Consider the following 19,847-nt stretch of genomic DNA (forward strand, 5'->3'; position numbering starts at 1 on the left):
ATGCTTCTAGGATGTAGAATAACACTGTGTAAATGTGTGCAAAACGGCATTTCGTTCCGAAGCATTCGTTGCAAAGGCTATGCACCAAAAGTTGTTTCTTCAGTTTCTTCAGTTTTATCCCCTTTCAACATAGTTTCTTTTGTGTATCCCATTTCAGCATTTTTTATCCAGCTCTAGCACTTCTTACAATTTGTGACGAAGCAAATCCTATTTCAAAATGTGTAAAGGAGTGTTTGATGCCAGTACTTGTCTATAGGTTTTCATCATTTTTCTGGAGCTGTTACTGTACGTTGTGCACTTGAAAACCAGGCACATTCATTTTTTACACGGCTCATCTTGTTTCCGTTCATAAGTGTCCTTCATGGAATCAAAGTAAGGAATAGCTGTTGGTTGGTTACTTGGCTAATTTCATTAACTTACCCTAACAGATACGGGGCATGACCTGTGCCTCCTGTGTCCATGCCATTGAGACCAATGTCTGCAAGCTTCCGGGTGTCGCCAGTGCTTCGGTCAGCCTGGCAACCCAAAAGGGCCGCTTCTTCTTCGACCCTGAGCGAACGGGGCCTCGTCAGATCTTGGACCGAATAAAGGTGAGTTGTCGCGATAATAGTAGCTTGGTTTAATTAAAGGGACCCTGAAGTGAATTTGTCAAGCTCCCGTTTTTGCTTGCACTGCGTAGACTGGCTCAAATTAGCACACTTTTCATCGTTTATCCGGTTGACAAATCGCTAATTATTTTACAAAGCGCGAAAGAAGAAAAACTACCATGCGCGGTTTGCGGCGGCCGCACCAACTAAGGCTGTGACGTTAGGAGGAGGGGCGCCGTGATTGGACGATGCCCAAGGTTAGCAATCACACAAGTTTCGGTTTCGGTTCTGTAAAACATAACCAATGGCGTTGTTGGATGGGCATTCTCAATATCTCAGTAATCATCGTACCGCGCTTCTGCCATGTTGTCGGCTGTAAAATGCACAAGATAAGCCTCCCAGGGCGGTTTGTAGTCGTAGCATTCACTAGCCGAGACCTACGCAGTGCATGAACACCCTCCGCGTACCCGCAGACGCCCAAATGTCATGCGCTTTTCCCCCATATTTGGAGCTTGCCTCCCTCATGCCTGTATCGTAAAAAGCGTGTTCGCACCAGGCCAAGGGTCTGTTCATTCTGGCCTGTGGCCACTGCCTGCAAGCAGTCGGTGCTTATGGCAACAGCACGCCAACGAGAACTCGCTAGCGCGTCAGTGCCAGCCTGCGCGCGTTTTGTGAACTAGTTCGTGTAGCCATGAACGTTGCGGCCCAAAAAAAGGTGAACTAAACATAGAAAACATCGGTGGAAAACAAAAAAGTTAACTTACAAAAAAAAAAAGCACGTACCCGCGGGGATTCGAACTCGTGACTTGCAAAACATTTGCGGTGACATATCAGGCGCCCCAGACCACTGAGCCATGGAGTGGGACGCGAAGGCCTTGCTAATATAGGGTATATATTGTACAACCGGTTTACACTTTTATTTAGTTTTGGCATTTCAAGCAGCTTAGGTGACTATTTGTTGTACAGCGATCGTGCAGTAAGCGTCGCCCGAGTTTCCACAGTAGCTCACGTCTAGCAATTGCATTTCGTAGACGGAAAAGCGTTCGCAGATGCGTAGTCGTGCTGCTGACCGCTGTGCTTGTTCGCCCAGCGCAAAAAAGTGCTTCCCGTGCCCTAGTTTTACGCTGTACGGTAAAAATATCAGTTGATTTTATTTCCTTAGTACCTATATTGACTTCGCTGACTCTTCTCCCGCCTTCAAGAGGCCTTATATTTTCCTACTGGCGTACCAGTCAGCGAAGCGTCGCATGTGCGCTTGTGCAGCGCTTGTGTGAAGCGACCTTGACTTGGAGCTAGATACAGTGTACAAACAAACCAAGTAAAGAAAGGCACATTCTTCCATTCACAAACATGTCCTGGCTTCGTTTCAACTAAGCGAATGAATTGCGACCAAGCAATTTTTTTTTAACCTTGATTGCGACGACCCGCCGGCGGCCGGCGGACGAAACGCTGGGCCGACTGACTCTGTCGGCCGGGGAGCCGTGCAGTAGCGCAGCCGTGGCGCAGCCAATTGCCAGCTCATCCCCTCCTGACGTCACACGAAAACGCCACAGAAAATGGGCGAGCGTAAAGAGAGGAGGACAGCGTTTTCTAATTAGTTTTTCTACTAAATAAAATCGCGTAAACGCGCCTAGAGTGGTCGAAACATGGCCTGGGGACTCCGGACTACAATTTGCGCTAGTAATCCCGCAATGTTTACATATCACTTCAGTGTCCCTTTAACATCTTGTGGTGACGTCTTGGGCTTCTTTTCATTTCTCTGCAGGACCTGGGCTTTGAGGCGTTTCCGTTTACTGACCACAAGATGGACGCGAGTTACCTGAATCAGAAGGAAGAAGTGAAGAAGTAAGCAGCTTTGCTAAGGTCATTTTGCACTGTCCCCTACTAGGCAGGCCTCTGCCTTTTGCTGGGAAACTCGGTGTTTGAGCACCGGTAAAAAAATTTTGCACTTGGGAAGAAAAAGGCTGGGTTGTGAGAAATCTGTTACTGCAGTTGTGGATTGGTAAAGACAAATATAGTTAAACCTGGATTTAACGAACCTCTGTGTAACGAATTTATGGATTTAACGAAGTTTTTCTATTGCCCATTGCCAGCACCATTGAGACCCATTGGTTCGCGGCCTCTATGTAACAAAGACATTGCGATGGTTAACCTTGATGTGACGAATTCGCTACGCTGATGATCCCTTGTTTTTTGCACTTTTCCTGGAAATTTGGCGTACTTCGCCCGCACCGCTAACTACCATGCATTTTCAGTGTCAGTGCGGTGTCGCTTATGTGCTAGGCCTGCCTGTAGGCATGTAGTCGCGCGCCTCCACTGCTATCTCGATTGTCGGTTTTCCGGTGGTTAGTTCTGCTGCCAGAAAACGAAGAGTTTTGTCTTTTCAAGACAAGCTCACAGTTTTAAATTCCCTCCCCGCTGGCAAGAACGAAGAACGCCGTCATCCGGTACAGGATCTCAGCGAGCTCCCTCTCAGCAATTTTGAGTGCGGCAAAGAGTGCCATGTTCACGAAAAGGCGCCCTTTCAGCATATGTTCGGTCCTTGAAATGGGTTTTAAGGCACCAAAAAATGTCAAAAGGCAAAAGTTATATTTAAGTTACGATTGTGAATATGGGGGTAAGTGCAGTGTAATGGAGTGCAGTGTAATGACTAAGTTCGTGGGAAAGCTGCAGGCGCAAATCATGCAGTTTTTCGCTGTGAAATAAATCCTTTAATGGTGAGCTCTCCACCACTGATGTCTAGCATTTTGGTTTCGTTTCTGCTTCATTTACTCAAAACCGGCATGTAACGATAACCTGCATGTAACGAAAAATTGCGAATTTTTATCAACTTCGTTATATCCAGGTTCAACTGTACCGTATTTTCACACATATAACCCGCCCCTGCATAAAACCCGTGCCCCTACTTTCAGTTCACAAATAAAGAAAATAAGTATCCCTGTATATTGCCCATACATTTTATAAAGATACAGCAAAGTAACATGGCACATTTGTTGACACAACAAACTTGCGTATATTTTGCATATTGAATACATTTTCTGCATGGACTAAGCCACAATCACTCATTGTCACTGTTATCGATAGAGCTATTGCTTGGGCCACAGTCGTCACTGTCGTACACAATATCATGTTCAGTTCCATCCATGCTGTTTGTTACACAGCATTTCTTCGCATTCTTGCAAACCGTCTCACCGCCTTTCATGCCCTGACGATCCACTTACAAAACAGTGCAACCCCAGGCGTGTGGACGCAGCCTGTCGGCGTTAATTCTCAGAGACCTTCAGCCGTCCATTCCGCGTAAAGACATTTGTGCTTTGAATGATCTGTATTTATTGAAACATGAAAAGGTTGAATGGCCTGTTTAATGAAACATCAAGAGGTGTCACCACCTACTATTTGTGTATGAATGCAGAATACAATTATTATAGAGCAAAAAGTAAAAGTTAGAAAGAGTTCACATGAAATGAAGTATCCAAAAATATACCAGTGAGACGGCGAAAGCCACCACCTCATTTTAAACAAAATTTAACTTATACCTATTATCATCATAGTATGAAGTGGTGCTTTCATGATGTTTTTTGAGTATTGGCACTCACACCCTTTCCTCTTGAATGGCGCTTTATGTTTGCGGAAAACTCTAGATGACTTTCCGAATTTTTTCTCGGGTTGTAATGTTGTTGAGCTTTGTGTGAAAAATGAGCACTATCAGTGGAATAAGAGTGGCTTAATAGCTATTGCTGCTGTAGGGACCTCACGGTCCCTACAGCAGCAATAGCCGGGAATTTTCACCGAACGAAATACCTTGCATATAATCTGCACCTCTATTTACCCCTGAAATTTTCGCATTTTTGCTCTGGGTTACCTATACGCACAAAAATACCATATGTCCCGTGAACAGCAAAGGATTTTATAACGGTGGGAATTTTATCATTTCGGATATCTGTCATCATAGTGCTCAAGCTAATTTTTACTTTTTGTAAGCAGTTCGCTCTTTCTTGATTAACGAATGAGTTGCTTTGGTGTTCTAAAAGTGTATTTTTTGACTGTAGGAGTGTGTGTGCCTTTTTGCGTGAGTGACTTGATACATTTTAGAGAAACATTGCGAAAGAAGTGTTCCTTGAGGGAACCTTCAGCAGCTTCTTGGTTTGCCTTATTTTTCTCTTTAAAGATATTTTATTGCTGGCTGAGACCACATTTATACAATAATGTGTGAGTAACTGTTTGGGAGATTTGCATGGTGTGCAAATTGCCTGCTCACAGCTGTTGCTTTTGGTTGAGCGCTTCTAAGGTTTACCCGACTCTGTTCAACAGCTCTTGTTTTTTTTTTTCTTTCCTATGAACAGGTGGAGAAATTCGTTCCTGCTCTCGCTGGTGTTCGGCGTGCCCTCCATGCTGCTCATGATGTACTACATGATCCGCCGCATGCTTCACAAGCACGACAACGACTGCTGCATATTCCCGGGCCTCTCAGCCCAGAACTTCATCCTTTTTCTACTGGCCACACCCGTTCAGGTTGGCACTCACGTGACTATTCAGTGCACGGTGTCGCGCATTGCATGATATACCCTTATGCCTTGTGTTGTGTGAGCTGTCCTTCGTCTCTCCTTTTGGCTTCATTAAACCGGATACCGTATTTATTCAAATATAAGGCGAGGTTTTTTTTTTTTTTTTTTTGAAATTTGTAGTCTCAAAGTCATACCCCACTTTATATTCGAAGCTTAGTTTTGAGGTAAGCTCATCAGTATGAGGAAATGACAAAAATAAATCATTGGGTAACATAGTTTGGAAGAGTGTTGCTATACATCTTGGCCGTGTCGATGTATTTTGGAATGTAATAGGGCATTGGTGTAACAAATCTTTACGAGTTAACAACCCTTGAAGTTTTCTTGCGTGTTCTCAACTGTCTTGGGAGAGTGGGCTGTGAAATTCATCAATTTTGTAATATGCACCGTAGGTTTTGGTTAATTTAATGTTATCCTTCGTTTGATTGAATTTAGAGGTCCTGCTAGAGTATGCAGCTCAGTATTTTGCCCCTGGTTAATTTTATTTCCTTTTTAAGTTGATTTAATTGTAGTAGTTCAACCAGGGTCAAATTCTAGAGGGTACAGTACTGTGTGTGGGGGGGGGGGGGGGGGCGGGGGGGGGGGGGTAGAGAGAGAGAGAGAGATGCCTACATATGTTTAATAGCAATAGGTAATGAGGAGCTCATTGAATTGACACAGAAAGTGCCAGCAGATGAAAACTCTAATGGGGGCATAGGTAGAGTTTGTCATTTTTTTTTTTTAGTGGAAATAGAAAGGGTCCACATGTGTTGTCGGAGCAGCCCTGTTAAGGCGCCCCCCCCCCCCCCCCCCCCCCCCAAACACCTGCATTCACATTGCCTAATACACCAGAAAGTAGAGGGGATTTTTTCCCCGGCAGCTGAATTGGTAAGGTGCAAGACACGCATTATGCATTGCTTAAAAATTTCCATTTCTAAGCAATTAAGTGACACACTATTCATGACTGCTGGCTTTCCTTTCTGTGCGTGTACCATAAAGTAGCGAAGTAGTGACAGTTTGGCCAGTTAAGCCCGCATCGCGTGGTCACTGTGTTGCAGTTTGTGGGTGGCCGGTACTTCTACGTGCAAGCCTGGAAGGCTCTGTCGCATGGGGTGGCCAACATGGACGTGCTCATCATGCTGGCCACGAGCATCTCCTACTTCTACAGCGTGGTCATCGTGCTCTACTTCATGATCGACAGCGCCGACCACAGCCCCAAGACCTTCTTTGAGACGCCCCCCATGCTGCTCATGTTCATCTCGCTCGGACGCTGGCTCGAGCACATCGCCAAGGCAAGTGCCCTTCACTTCACTGCCCCGTTTTCTTTTGCACACTTCGTGGCACGGTCGCAGCTTGCGCAGCTATGAAGGTTGTGTTGCTGGCTATCTTGAGATCGAGGAGAGAAAATTTTATTTGGGAAAGTGCATTTCCGAGTTTGGGACCTTGTAAGAGTGGTTGTAAATGGCTATGTAATGGCTAAAAATGATTAAAGTTAATTGATGTCATACGTTGTAGTGCCTGAAGGCAGTAAAGGGGAATTTGAATCTAAATCGTATTGTGAGGGCACCCGACCCTGCTGCTTAGGCTCGTACATTGTTTAAAAAAGGCCGCTGTATATTATAATTCAAAAGTACCAGCCGGTAACTGGTTTTTGGGTCCTACTCCCCGTGATGGCTTAGTGACTATGGTGTTGCACTGCTGAGCACGTGGTTGGGGGCTAAAACTTTTGGCTGGGGTGGCTGTTTTTCTGACGATGGTATCAAAGAAAAACACTTTCTTTTTGTTGCCGTTGAAGATTTCATGCATGCGAGGTTACAGGAAATGGTAAAGGTACTCATGCAGTTCTAAATAAGGTGCAGCTCTGGTTCGCGAAACCCGAATTTGAACTTTTTAGGCCCCCGCATAACGGTTTTATATGCTGATTCCGAATTCCTGCCATCGAGGAGATTTCTACGCGGTTGGCTGCAAATGCAGAAGAGCATAAGCGGTGCACATTTTTGTTTGAGAATTAGAGGCCAGCCAAACTTGTGCTGAATGCATGAGAAGCGAGCACGCATGCACAAGACGTAACATTCTTCTGTTGTACAGTTGGGTCTTGCTTCTTCGTGGCTCAGTTTGTTTTGACACGAGAAGGTCTGGTCGGGAGGTCACATTTGCATGGGTGTCGCAGGCAAACAGCCAACGCAGCATTGGGTGGCGACATTCGATCACCCGGCACTCCGGATGTTTTTCTGCTCTTTCCACACGGGCGCCGTTGCGCAACCACGAGCATTGCCGCCATCACATGCGCTCGGTGACGCAGAGAGTGGCAACGCCCTCTGCGTCCTCTGAGCCTTCAGCTCTATTTTTAGGCCTACAAAAAAGAACATTAAGGGGACAGACTGGTCTTGGAGCTATTTTTTTTTATTTACGAGCCAATTTTAATGAACCTGCACAGAATTATGGAGTTTTGTGTGCTGATTTCAAATCTACAATGAGATTTTTTGCAAGTTGATTATTTTTGAGAGAATTAATGATTAATTGCCATTATTTTGGGCCACAATTACAAAATAACCACTCTGCGCATCATGGCAATTACCACGTGGCTAGGCAGACAAATTACTGAAGAATACAACGTTGGAAGAACTTTTCTGGTGTAGCGATGTTTGGTCGTTTTACAACAAGCTGAACTTCACTCCTCCCACACTCTGCCAGAAATGGCTGACAGGTGGGGCCAATTGAACGCAATAATAATTTTCCAAAGCCTCCCCTTGAAAATTTGTTTCAAACATTGTATCCTCCATACATTTAGGTATCAGAAGCAAATAATTACAGTTGTACCTGCTCCGGGGGCCGAGATATCTGTTGGCAAAATGCTAGCTTCGCGTTGCAAGCAAAGTGCTGTTTTAACATCGAATTCTGCGCAAACTGAGCTGTAGAGTGCACCTTAAAATGCTGTTTACAATAAAATACGGTGCCTTTTGATGAGGATATTTGTGGACTGAAAAAAAAATGGCTGTGGGTGCCGAAAATGCCGTTTTTCAGAAAATGATTTTTTGACCGTTTTTCATCCCCAAAGACCCATCTGCCTTCTTAAAGATAGAGATCTTGCTGACAAGAAGCCACAGCCTCTGAAGCTTCTGCTAAAATATCTTGCAGATATATGCGCTGTGTATTATTATTTTTTAAGAAATCTTTTACCCAATGAGAAATTGTTGCAAGACGATTCTTGTGTTGCCTTTTTTTTATATGAAGTTGTGCTGCTTGTGATGTCTGATTTTTTGGTTAAATGTAATGTTTGTGTTTAAAAAGGTAAGGGCTTCAGTTGTGCATGCATCCATTGGGTGTTGGTGCCATGTACAGCCTGAAGGTGGTAAGTCGGGTACGTTTAATGTTATATGCTTTGACATCGTATCGATTTTTTTTAAGCCTTGCAAATGTCTACCAATGTGCTACAGCTCTGCTTGCTTTCTTTTCTTAGGAATGTTTATTTTATTATGATGCTGCCTTGTATGAAAGTTCAGCGCAAGAAAGCATGCACCTTATTTTGCTATTTTCTCCATAAGGAGTGGCTTGTACTAAGTCAGTCACACTTAATTTTGAATTACAGTTCTATCTCCCCCGTCCCCCCCCCCCCCCCCCCTTTTTTTTTCAGTCTTAAATTTGCACTTAAGATTGTGTGAAATTCTCTTCTTATCTTTAGTGATTAAGCTTGAATGCTTTTTTTTTGCTTTTGTAATTGTAGGCTACATAGATTTTGTGGCTGAAAAAGCGAGCAGCCTGGAAACCGTGCCGATCTTCCTTTGCAGGGAAAAACGTCCGCTGCCCTCGCCAAGCTGATCTCGCTGCAGGCCACCGAAGCTGTTCTTGTAGAAGTTGACTACCAGATGAACATCACTGATGAGAAGCACATCTCAGTCGACCTCGTCCAAAGGGGGGATGTGTTAAAGGTGAGCTTCTCTCTCTTTCCTGAAGGGCACAGGGTAAAGCGAAATTTCAAAAAGACTTCTATTTTTCTTTGCAATTAGGGAACTTCAGTTTCTTGTGCATATTTTCCATATTCACACTTTCCTTAGAAAGTCGTATTTCTCGCTTAAAAACCGTTTTTTTGTAAGCAAGTAGCAAGTGACCACATCCTTTTTAAGAATGTTCTCCATATTTATTGTAATTTTTTTTCATCAAGAAATTTCTAGTTTCAGATCAAAATGCTTTTCTGGGACCAGCTGTTTTAAGAAATTGCTTACCAACCATTGCAAAGCTGACTTTTCGGTGAGGGCAATCCAAAGACGCTGTTGCACATTCTTTCCAAATTTCTCTTTCGGAGCCGCGCATGAAAAAACGTCTTTCTTGGACATACAAAACAGCGCAAAAAATGAGGTCTAAGAAAGAAGGGCACAGACGAGGCGTTTGAGGTTTGGCGACATATTTTTAATACTGAAGAGGGAAGCTGAGTTGGGGTAAGGGGGACGGGGGGGAGGGGGGGGGGGGTTAATGTGTTAATGAGCAGGTGACAACAATGAAGAAATTTGATGACCACTGGCATCCTTGTTATCTGAGCAAATTCAGTGTAAAATATCATCATACTTCATCATCAAATATCATACAAACTGAAAGGTTGTACTGTGCAGCTTGGGGAAGATGAGAGTATTTTCTTGACAAGACAAGGCAGTTGACGAGGACTGTTGACAAATTGCACAGACATGTTGGTGTGACATCCTGACCGAGGCCGAGGCATGAAAGCACGATCTCTCTGCATGGCTTTAGCTTCAACTTACCAGAGTTGCATAGAGCAGCTGGGCGCAGGGATTTCCTTCAGTGAGCCCTGTGTTTGCCCCCATGGGACACCAGCCCTCTTCATTCACATCTGGCGCATATTGCATTTTTCTCTTTCTCCAACCCTGTCGTCCCCCATCCATGGTGCAGGTGCTGCCCGGCGCCAAGATCCCCGTGGACGGGCGGGTGTGCCTGGGCCACTCGGTGGTGGACGAGGCCCTGATCACGGGCGAGTCATGCCCGTGCCCAAGAAGCTGGGCGACCAGGTCATCGGGGGCTCCATCAACGGCCAGGGCCTGCTCCTGGTCATCGCCACCCACGTGGGCAAGGACACCGCCCTCTCCCAGATCGTTCGCCTCGTCGAGGAGGCACAGACCTCCAAGGTGGGTGGGAAGGGTAGGCTCTAGAAACAACTTGACTTTTGGTTTGTCCAAAGCATGGTCAGTAAGCTCACTCACGAGTTTATGGGCTTTAGAATGCCTGAGCCAAAGATGGACTTCCCACGAACAGCTGAGAGCTCACAATAATGCCGCAAAGTGTTCGACCCCATTCGTGCACTTGTTTCGAATCTCCTGCCTTTTTACGGGCTACCTCTACTCATTGTTGCCACTTTTGTGATTTGTGATGCAAAGATCCAGCTTTTCTTGTACCTTTGTGGTGGTAACATCAAGCGTCGTCCGTGCATTGTGGGCAGTGTCAGAAGTGGTTTGTTTTCCCAACAGAAAAATGCATCCGAGACAAAAGGCTGCTCAATGATCTTCTGACAGGGCTTGGGGCCTGTAAACCTGAAAGCTGTATATTAGCTTAGTTATATTTGTTTATAGGAGCTTTTAGATGAGCTTTCCTTTTTGTGTACCAGTTACTGAGGCTTGCCAAGGAATGGGGAGTTTTAGGCTTCTTTTTAGGCAATTGCAAAATATTTGCTTCAGTTCATAACTGTTTGAAATAAATCATTACTCACTTTGTATTCGCTTAAGAATCAGAAATGCCCATTTGTTATGCAATCCACAGTGTGTAAAAGTGTGCACTCGAATCGCTCTGTTGTGCAGGCTCCAATACAGCAGCTAGCCGACAAGATAGCTGGCTACTTTGTGCCGGGAGTGGTGCTAGTATCCCTGCTCACGCTGGGCACCTGGGTCCTGATTGGATATCATAACATCGACTATGTGACACGCTACTTCAAGAGACAGGTAACAACTGTCGGGCATCAGTTGCTTTCGCTTTCTCTTATCTTAGAGGACTTCACATTTCCTGCAGTAAGCAGCAGATATCTTTGTTTAACCTACGTTCGGCCTTTTCAATTCAATAGAGTGATAGCATTGTGTCTTGTTCAGGGGCAAGTTGCCTTCAAGGGCTCTTGGTCTTTTGCTACATTTTAAAGGGCACTCATAAAAGTAACTGTCAAAAACACTGTCGAAAAACACATTTTGTGCTCTTTACAGAATGATGGCACAAAATGTCTTTTTTATGCCTTCATACACAGCCGTGTGTGTGCATTCTGTTTCAGAATATCAATCGTCTAAAGCTGACTTATGCTGTTGCCATTGTGAAAGCTTAAGCTGCAAGACTTTGCATTAGCTGACAGCAGCAAGTAGAATCGTAGGGTATGTTCTGTGAAATGTTTCATGGCATGTATAAAGAAGGAGCTGCAGTGCGTTGTTGTATTGGCTAGACTGCAGTGCAATAACGACCTCGGTGGTGGCCCTTGCAGCGGTACCACGACACGGACAGTGAGCTGATCTTCCAGTTTGCCTTCCAATGTGCCCTGACCGTGCTGTCCATTGCGTGCCCTTGCTCGCTGGGCCTGGCCACGCCGACGGCTGTCATGGTGGGCACTGGCGTCGGTGCGTCCAATGGCATCCTCATCAAGGGTGGAGAGCCACTCGAGACACTGCACAAGGTAAACTACTGACTGCCACGCTTCCATAGCAGCAGTGCAGAGCTTGTGCCCTACGCTAGCGTTACCACTTGTCGTCAGTCAAATCCGAATACAGTCTAATCCCGCTACAACAAAGTCTGCTTCAACGAAATTTCCGCTTCAACGAAATATTTTCAATTCCCCGTCAGCTAGCCATAGAAGTCAATGCAACAAAGTCCTCGCCACAACGAACCTTTGTCTGGCTTGCTTTCGCTTCAACGAAATTTTCGATGATTTGGGCTGGGTTTGAACAATTATTTTACAATTATATAAGCATAGCGCCAGCTGTCTCTAACTTTTTATACATTCAGGACACTTAGTTTCACCGAAAACATGTGCGGTGTGCCCACACTGCCACCCAAAGCAAGAACAAACTCATATGTGGACGCCATTGTTTGATGGTGATAACGATGTGGCGGTCCGTCTTTACATGAGGTGCAAGCCAGGTTCGCCAAGCCAGAGCTATAGCCAATCCGTATCCAGTTGAAATTGCGCGAATGTGCTCTGCTGCTGGCGCAGCGCCATAATGTATGTGTTGCGAGCAGCTGTCCTTGCAGTTTTCCTTCTACAATTCTTCAAATTCAAAAGCAAAAATAATGTGTTCATGTTTAGTCTTGAACCGGCGACATCCTATCTTAGTCGCGAGCGCGCGGTCGCTTTAAATGCTAGCGCACGCGACTTGCCCGCCAAGGTCGGTTGCTGCCCTGCCTAGTCAGAGGATAAGATAACGGCGCCGTTCCTGCCACAAGCGAGAGGGGGGCTTCAAACCGCTTAGTAGCTATCTGCAAGTAATCAGCTCGGTGTACAGCAATACGCGTTGCGCCTGCATTTCTTCATTTGTTTACCTCTCCCCTCCTCCTCAGTATCGCGATCTTCGAGTGCTGGTAAAAAAAAAACCAGATAACCATTGGTATGCTTGTTGTCTGAATAAACACGACGTTACTGCGCGTCACTCCTTTTAAAATTTTCTAAACTTTGTATTATGCTGCCAATGATGCGGAAATATCCGGGGCTATTTTTCTTGCCCTTCTGTGCTGTGTTGGGGCAGATTTCGTATCAACGAATTTTCGCTTCAACGAAATTTTTTGCACGTCCCGTCAATTTTGTTGAAGCGGGATTTGACTGTATGACAAACTCGGATAGAGCGAATTACGCATTATTGCGAACACTCAGTCAGTCTGCCATAGTGAATGCAAAACGTATTTTTAGGGGCGGAGCCTTAGGCGCTGGGGCTGTTGGCATCTCCTGTCGTCGCCGTCGTCGTAATCTTCGTTTCATGTAGTCATGGTATGAAAACATCGGGAAACTCGTTTATGCCTCACTCTAGAAAGTAATGCATACTAAAAAAAACACCGGGACACTCGTTTACGCCTCGCGCTGGAACACTCCGTAACGCATTCTAAAAAAACACCGGGTCACTTGTTTGCACCTTGCGCTAGAGAGCTTCGTGCTTCAACGACAAGAGACTTTTACAGCAAAGCTGTATACCTCTGCCCCCTAACAGTTTCATCTCCATTGGAAAAAATGCCAAGGCTCCAAGGATACACTTATACACTGCATGCTTTGCTCCTCCCCAAGTTTTCTTGTTAGTGGGGATGGCTCGGGATTTTTTTATAACGAACTAAACATTAAATATACAGTCCAGTTCACTTATAACAATAACGGTTGTACACAATAAATTGCAATGAACAGTTGTGGCACCGTCAACTTTGCTATATGTTTATAAGGTAAAATAAACCGCTTGTAACAATGGTAATTTTCCCCATTATAGGTTATAACAATTAAGCCTGACAGTATGAGCCTAAGTAAGGTATAGTATTTGGAGATCTGTGAGAGATCTTGGGTGCATTGTGTATGACCAAGCATGACTTTTTGAGCATGAAATAAGTTGCAGCATTTTATGTCTTCCTAACACTCAGAAAAAGTTGGTGCCTTTTATGTAGCCATGCTATCCCTGATTGAGGAGACTTCTGACTACCCCTCTTCTCCTGCTGTCAGCTGGCCCAGAAAATAAGAGGCAGGGGGTATCTCTTCAACACTACATATATTAAAATAAAGCTACAGCAGGGTAAAGAGGATCCTCTAGGCTACTGTTGATTACCGTGGTTAGAAAAGGCAGAAAACAGTGCCACTTTAGTAACGTGCAATCTGCCAATCGTTAAAAAAGAAACAAACAGTCAAGGATTTGATCCGGAGACTTCCTCCTATGTGAAAGATGGCGGTCCTTCCTAGGGGTCCTGTTGAGTCGGTTGGCACACGTATTACTAAGTCTAGGTGGTCGGCCGTGCAATTACTTTTCTGTTTTGCAAATAAAAGCTTACAAAAGTAACTTTTTCTGCCCAATTCTGTTATAACAATTACTGGTTATAACGATGGCTTTTTTGTGGCCCTTCAAGTGGGTTACACTGTATCGACTGCGCCTAACCTCCGGGCCGCCGCGTTGACCGCCATGAAACGCAGCAACGGGGCCAGTCTGCTAGAAAATGACGAATGGAAGATTAATTTGCTGCCTGCAATAAAAAAAATTTTCTCGCACTTCCCTGAGGGGGAGAGTGTGTAAGTGCGAATGCACGGTTGTTGATTGCGCGATTACGGGGGATATCGTGATCTTGGAGTGGAGAGGAGGCGCCCAACACCCGCAGTCACTGAGCGGAGAGAGGAGGAGGAGAGTAGCGCCCGCCGTTACGGCGAGGGCTACACGAGCGCCCTCACGCGTCGGAATGCGGAGCGCCCGCTACGCGAGCGAGAGCTCTCCCGCCCGAAGTGGAGAGGAGGCGCCCAACACCCGCAGTCACTGAGCGGAGAGAGGAGGAGGAGAGTAGCGCGCGCCCATCTCCCCCCGTTGCTAGGGAAGACGAGGAGGAAGACGAGGAGCGCGCGCACCCGCAGCTGTTGCTATGCGGACGACGGCGGCGGACGATTCAGGCTCGCTTAAGAAGTGCATTCGCACTTAATAATCAGTCGCGCCTGGCAAGACTGGACTCGAGACACAATTCGCAACTACTTCCACCATGCTGGACTGTGTCAAGAGGGCCAGAAGTTGCGAGTGCAGTGCAAGGCGACAGCGATACTGCCACGCTTTGGGGTGAACTCGTCGATACTCCGGACGCTCCACCAGAAAAAGTTGACTTTGAGGAATTTTGACAGTCGACGACGGGTGTTGCTGTGACAGCCAGCATGATGGATTCTAAAATTGTTGCTGCCCTGATGGCGTCTGGTGCCGGTGCCACTGACGAGCCGCTGCCAGAAGACGATCGCGCTTGCGCGACGTTGCAAGAAGCCATTTCTGCTACAGTGGTGCTGCGGCGATACTGCACCGAAATACAGGGAAGTGGAGTGGTATTTGTCAAAATGATGTCGCGTGTCAAGAATGCAATTCTCACTGGTGGTGCTAAATGCAATGTTCAGTCGAAAATCACTGCCTTTCGCAGATACATGTACATTTCTCTGCAATAAATTTCTTTTGGAGTAGATTACAATTCATGGTTAGTGGCATGGTCGTTCTTTCATTATCGCGTTTTCAATCAACTGTTCACGTTGCCTATAATGAATTTGATACTGAAGTTTGTTATAAGTGTGTTTGGCTATAGTGAACTACTTCGAATAGCGAACAAATCACGTTAAATCACGCTGTTCGTTATAACTGGGTTTGACTGTAGGTGGTAGATGGTTAGGTCACTAGTGGTGCTGGTAATGTTGAGAGAAAAACAAGAGCATAAAAAGCCACCCCCGTCCCCCTCCCCTATCAACTGTGTGTCTCGCAGGAACCTCACTCACTTGGTGTGTGGAGGGATGCTCCTTGTACATTTCCTGACACTGTTTTCACAGCAGTGACAGCGGGAGCAGTGATACAGCCTTAAAGCAGCAAACGGTTTTAGAAAGATGAGCCAGGCTATCTCCCAAAGTCAAATATTCACTATTTGCTAGTAGTGTTTTGGGAACCTTAAAATGTTTTATACGTCCAAGAACCAATAATCGAGTTGAAGCGACTATCAGTTAGGGGAGTAGGGAATTGAATATTCATGCACTCTTAGTCTTACCTTGCCTACTGGGCCATTTGGTCACAAATGCAGTGGCTGTTGTTCTTGAAACCTTGGAGTCCCTTGAATATAAGAGAGCTATTTTCAAGGCCTTCCAAGTCCTGTGATTTTTTAGCAGTCCTTGAAAGCCCTTGATTATGTTTATAATCATGGGATCTGTCTTTTCACAGGAATTTAAAGTGTTTTTCATAGATTTCAAGTTTTAAATAACGCAAGAAAGATTGAAACAATAAATTTTCAGTGTATTGGACAGAATTATGACACATTTAGCAGATTTTTGTGAAGCATGAGGCAACATTGGGAGCCGGAACTTGTCAATCCAATTCATGTCGTGATAGAATCCAATAAAATCCGGCTTCTGTTCATCAACCTGCATTTTTCTTTCTTCGTACCATGTGGATGCTCACTTGTTGGAAGGAGCACCTTATTTGCTCCTTCTGCGCTTGCTTTCAGACAGCAAATGGTAGACGTAGGCATAGTTGACATTCGTCAGGCCTGGGAAAAGCACCTGCCAGCAGTCGTGACTAAGCAAGAACCCGTACAAAGACAGGGTTTCATCAGACCCAGCAAGCGTGAATCAAGCAAAATGCTGACTATGCTGAAAAATATTTGACGTTTTGCCAGTGGGAAAGTCTGTTCTAAAAAGCCATCAGCAGAGTGCGAAGCGAAATGGCAACATGAAGACAGCAGGTGGTAGCTTTTTAAAAAGTACCTGGTGCTGTGTATGTGTGCCTGACCTGTCCATGCAGTCCCTGCACAGTAATTGCGGACAAGTAAGGCACATGATTTGTTGACAGATGCAGAGATTTTGAGGTCGTTAAAGGAGCCATGAAGACAAAATACAAGTTTGGTTTATTAGAAAGGCTGCCTTGTCCTGATAAAAATGATACCGATTTCATCACAAACTTCCAAAAAATAACGTTAAAGAAAACGTGTGGAGCTGTGGCGACTCGCTAGCCCGTTTCCAGCAACTTTTCTATGACGTCACAGAATCTTGTTTGGGCGATTGACGGCGGCCGAACTAATCAATCGCCAGGACACATGACTGGACGATTGTAGTGGGGCCGCTAGTTCCGTTTGATCGAATCACTTGAATGCTAACGTGCACCTAACCCACTGAAAATTGTTTTTAGTGCTGGCCCATATGATGTCACTCGCACCGATAACACGTCACTGTGGCGCGAAATTTGAAAGTCCTTAAGGGGGGACGTGGCTTTCAAAATCAACTTTTTTATTTCTTTGTAGATTTTGATGAAAATTGGCACAGCAACTGGAAATGCTTCTGTGATAACACCATAAAAATTTGAAGTTAATATTTTGATAACTTTTTTATGTATGAAATTTTCTTTCTGTTTCGCTTGTACCGAGCTTGAGCGGCTTATAAAACACGATAGAAAACTTGTTCGAAGTGCTTTGCATTCCCAAATGAATGGACGAGGTCATGACAGTTTTAGAATTTTTTTTTTACAACACAATGTTTTTTAGTTTTCATTTTTTTAGAGGTTAATGTGCAACAGGCATGTCAACTGTGAACGATTATTTGAATAAAAAAAATCACAAAAAACAAATCTGGAAAACTAAAAGTGTCACGACCTGAACAGTTCATCAAGGAATGTAATGCAAGAAACAGAATCAAAATAGACCCAGCGGTCACGAAGAAATCCCTGGGACAAGCGACACAGGTGGCAAAAAAAACCGTTTTGAGAAAACGGCTTCCGAAGTTGCAACATAGGTTTCACATATCAAAAGTCGTCACGGTTGTAGCCTTTCATGTCCTTTTGAACATGGGGCTTCTGGAAGGCCTTGCCTTGAAATTGGAGTGCCTTTTCAGCCTTTCTCTTTCCAGAAAACATCATTTTCAGCTCCTCTGTGAAGAGTACATACCCCCCTTTGCAAACCAATCGGAGGGGACATGGGTTTCAATGGGCTTTCAATGCAAAGTAGGTTAGTTGGTTGGCTGTATCGCACTGGACAACCTCCTTTTGCAGTGTTGTCACCATGGCAACAAGTTAAGCATTTTTTTAACTTAAATTTGAACATTTTTGGCTTTTTTTTATGTTTTATCTTGCTTGGCACAGCAACTTAGTACTCATAGTGCAGGTGTTCATTGCCAAAAGTTTACATACCACAAGGTTGAAAATGAGCTACTTTGAAGCTTGGTAGAGTATTCTGCATAACTCCCAACTTCAATGCAAGAGCATATTTTTTTTATTACTTTTGACATTCAAGGCATCCAATATTTCTCGCAGCACAGCCAGTATGCCCTGAGCAATGGTATCAATAATTTCCCTAAAAAAATCACTGTTAAATGCTGCCACAGTAACGTACATTTTTAACGCAGAGAGCATATTTTTATTCCTATATTACTAACTCAAAGCTGTTTGCATGAAAATTACAAGTGCACGGGAAACGTTGCGCAAGAAAGGCGATATGGCTCGCGCGCATCGCAGCGCACGCTTACCGCGACATATCGAGCTTTGATTATACCTGATATGGCTGGTCAGGTCGCTTTTAAAATAAAACTAACGTAGCAGGCATTAATTACAACTACTGGCGTTCAATCGTAACCGGTTGCTCAGTCATGTGATGCTCCAATGCGCGTCGGCTATGCCGTGCGCGCCGCAGCGTTTGACGCGTCGACCGTTTCTTTCTCAAGGCTAGCGAGCCCACAGTCAAAACACAGCAATAACTAAGCGTGTAAACATCGCAAATCCGACTAAAAGTTCACTTCACGAACCGCTATCGCAAGCGCGCACACCGCGTCACCCTCCGGGGTCTAGCGACGGTAGAGTCACGCGCACCACGAAGCGTTCGATGACCTCCGCCTTTCGAGCCACACAACTTCCCGTAATCTGGCTCGTTATCTCTGGCATTCCCATCGCGATAACGTCCGTGTTGAATACCACAGATTGAACAGAAACTCGGCCGAGCGAAGCGGCGAAAATGAACTCAATCCGCTCGCTACGCAGCTCAGGCGGCCGCCATCTTGCGTTGCGCCCGCGACATCCAATCAGGAGGGTCGCTGTTCTGCGCCCCAACCGGAGGACCAATAGCACTTCAGCATCTATTTCTAGCTTCTTTTGTGCGTCGTTTCTTTTCTGCCGTTTGTGCGTTTGTGAATGAACGAAGATAAAAGAGACAAGCGGAACCGGAAAGACGATCGCTCGGCCGATCTAACCATATCAAAATGGCCGCGCCCGGTGGCACCGTTGCGGAGATAGAGAGCTCCGAAAATTGCCGTTTTTTCGGCCTTTTGCGCTGATAGTTTGTCACCGTGCCTGACAAAAGTATTTTTTTATGCCACTTTGCGACGCTTTTCAGCGTAAAAACTTTGCAGACGCACAGAATAGGAAACATAGAAGCCGAATATGTGGGTTTCAAAAAAACGATGTTTTGGTCATTTTTCAGAAGTTGAAAGCCGCGTCCCCCCTTAAGTATTTCTTGCGTTTTCATAGGTTAAAAAACGTCTTTCGTGGCCAGAATGGAGCTGAGTGAGGTACTGAAGCCCAACTCTTTAAAGTTAAACAAAGTTGTATTTTCTCTTCATGTTACACCCCCTTTAAAGGGGGTGTAACATCGCACTTCTCCTACAGTTTCTCATCACGCACAAATTGCCTGCTCAACAAAATGTTCCCAGATAGTGAAGTTGTGAAGGCCTTCTTTTGTGGGGGAGAAACAGTGCACTTAGGTGACATTCCCAAGTCTTGGGCCATTTTTTTTCTTTCATTTCTTGCATCTGTGCAATGGTAGATGGGGAGTGCGACTTACATCATCCTGTTTGATGAGTTTCAAAAAATTAAAAAGAGGGCAAAGGATGTGGACAGAGAAACACAAGTAGACTGGGTGAGCACTCGTCTAGTCTACTTGTGTTTTCCTGTCCACGCCATTTCCGCTCTTTTTAATTTTTTTTTTTTAAGCCACGAACCAACTTGCCAAACGAAGCATTTTACAGTCTCTCCCACTGAATATAGTAGTTTAAATAAGTTCTTAGCTGACCTGTCTGCTGACC

At 45.0% G+C, this 19,847-nt stretch overlaps 1 protein-coding gene across 1 annotated transcript in view; it reads left to right on the forward strand.

Annotated features, from left to right (window-relative positions):
• The window catches only part of LOC144174783 (copper-transporting ATPase 1-like), a 56,483-nt gene that overhangs the window by 10,127 nt on the left and 26,509 nt on the right, over positions 1-19,847 (forward strand). Inside the window, 9 exon segments of the mRNA XM_077703661.1 lie at positions 429-590; positions 2,353-2,432; positions 4,931-5,099; positions 6,187-6,420; positions 8,917-9,057; positions 10,031-10,112; positions 10,115-10,263; positions 10,930-11,070; positions 11,592-11,780. Of these exon segments, the coding sequence (XP_077559787.1) occupies positions 429-590; positions 2,353-2,432; positions 4,931-5,099; positions 6,187-6,420; positions 8,917-9,057; positions 10,031-10,112; positions 10,115-10,263; positions 10,930-11,070; positions 11,592-11,780 (1,347 nt within the window).

Source organism: Haemaphysalis longicornis, unplaced genomic scaffold (assembly GCF_048455015.1).
Source record: "Haemaphysalis longicornis isolate Haplotype H1 unplaced genomic scaffold, Haemaphysalis longicornis Haplotype H1 scaffold_3, whole genome shotgun sequence".
Lineage (NCBI taxonomy): Eukaryota > Metazoa > Arthropoda > Arachnida > Ixodida > Ixodidae > Haemaphysalis > Haemaphysalis longicornis.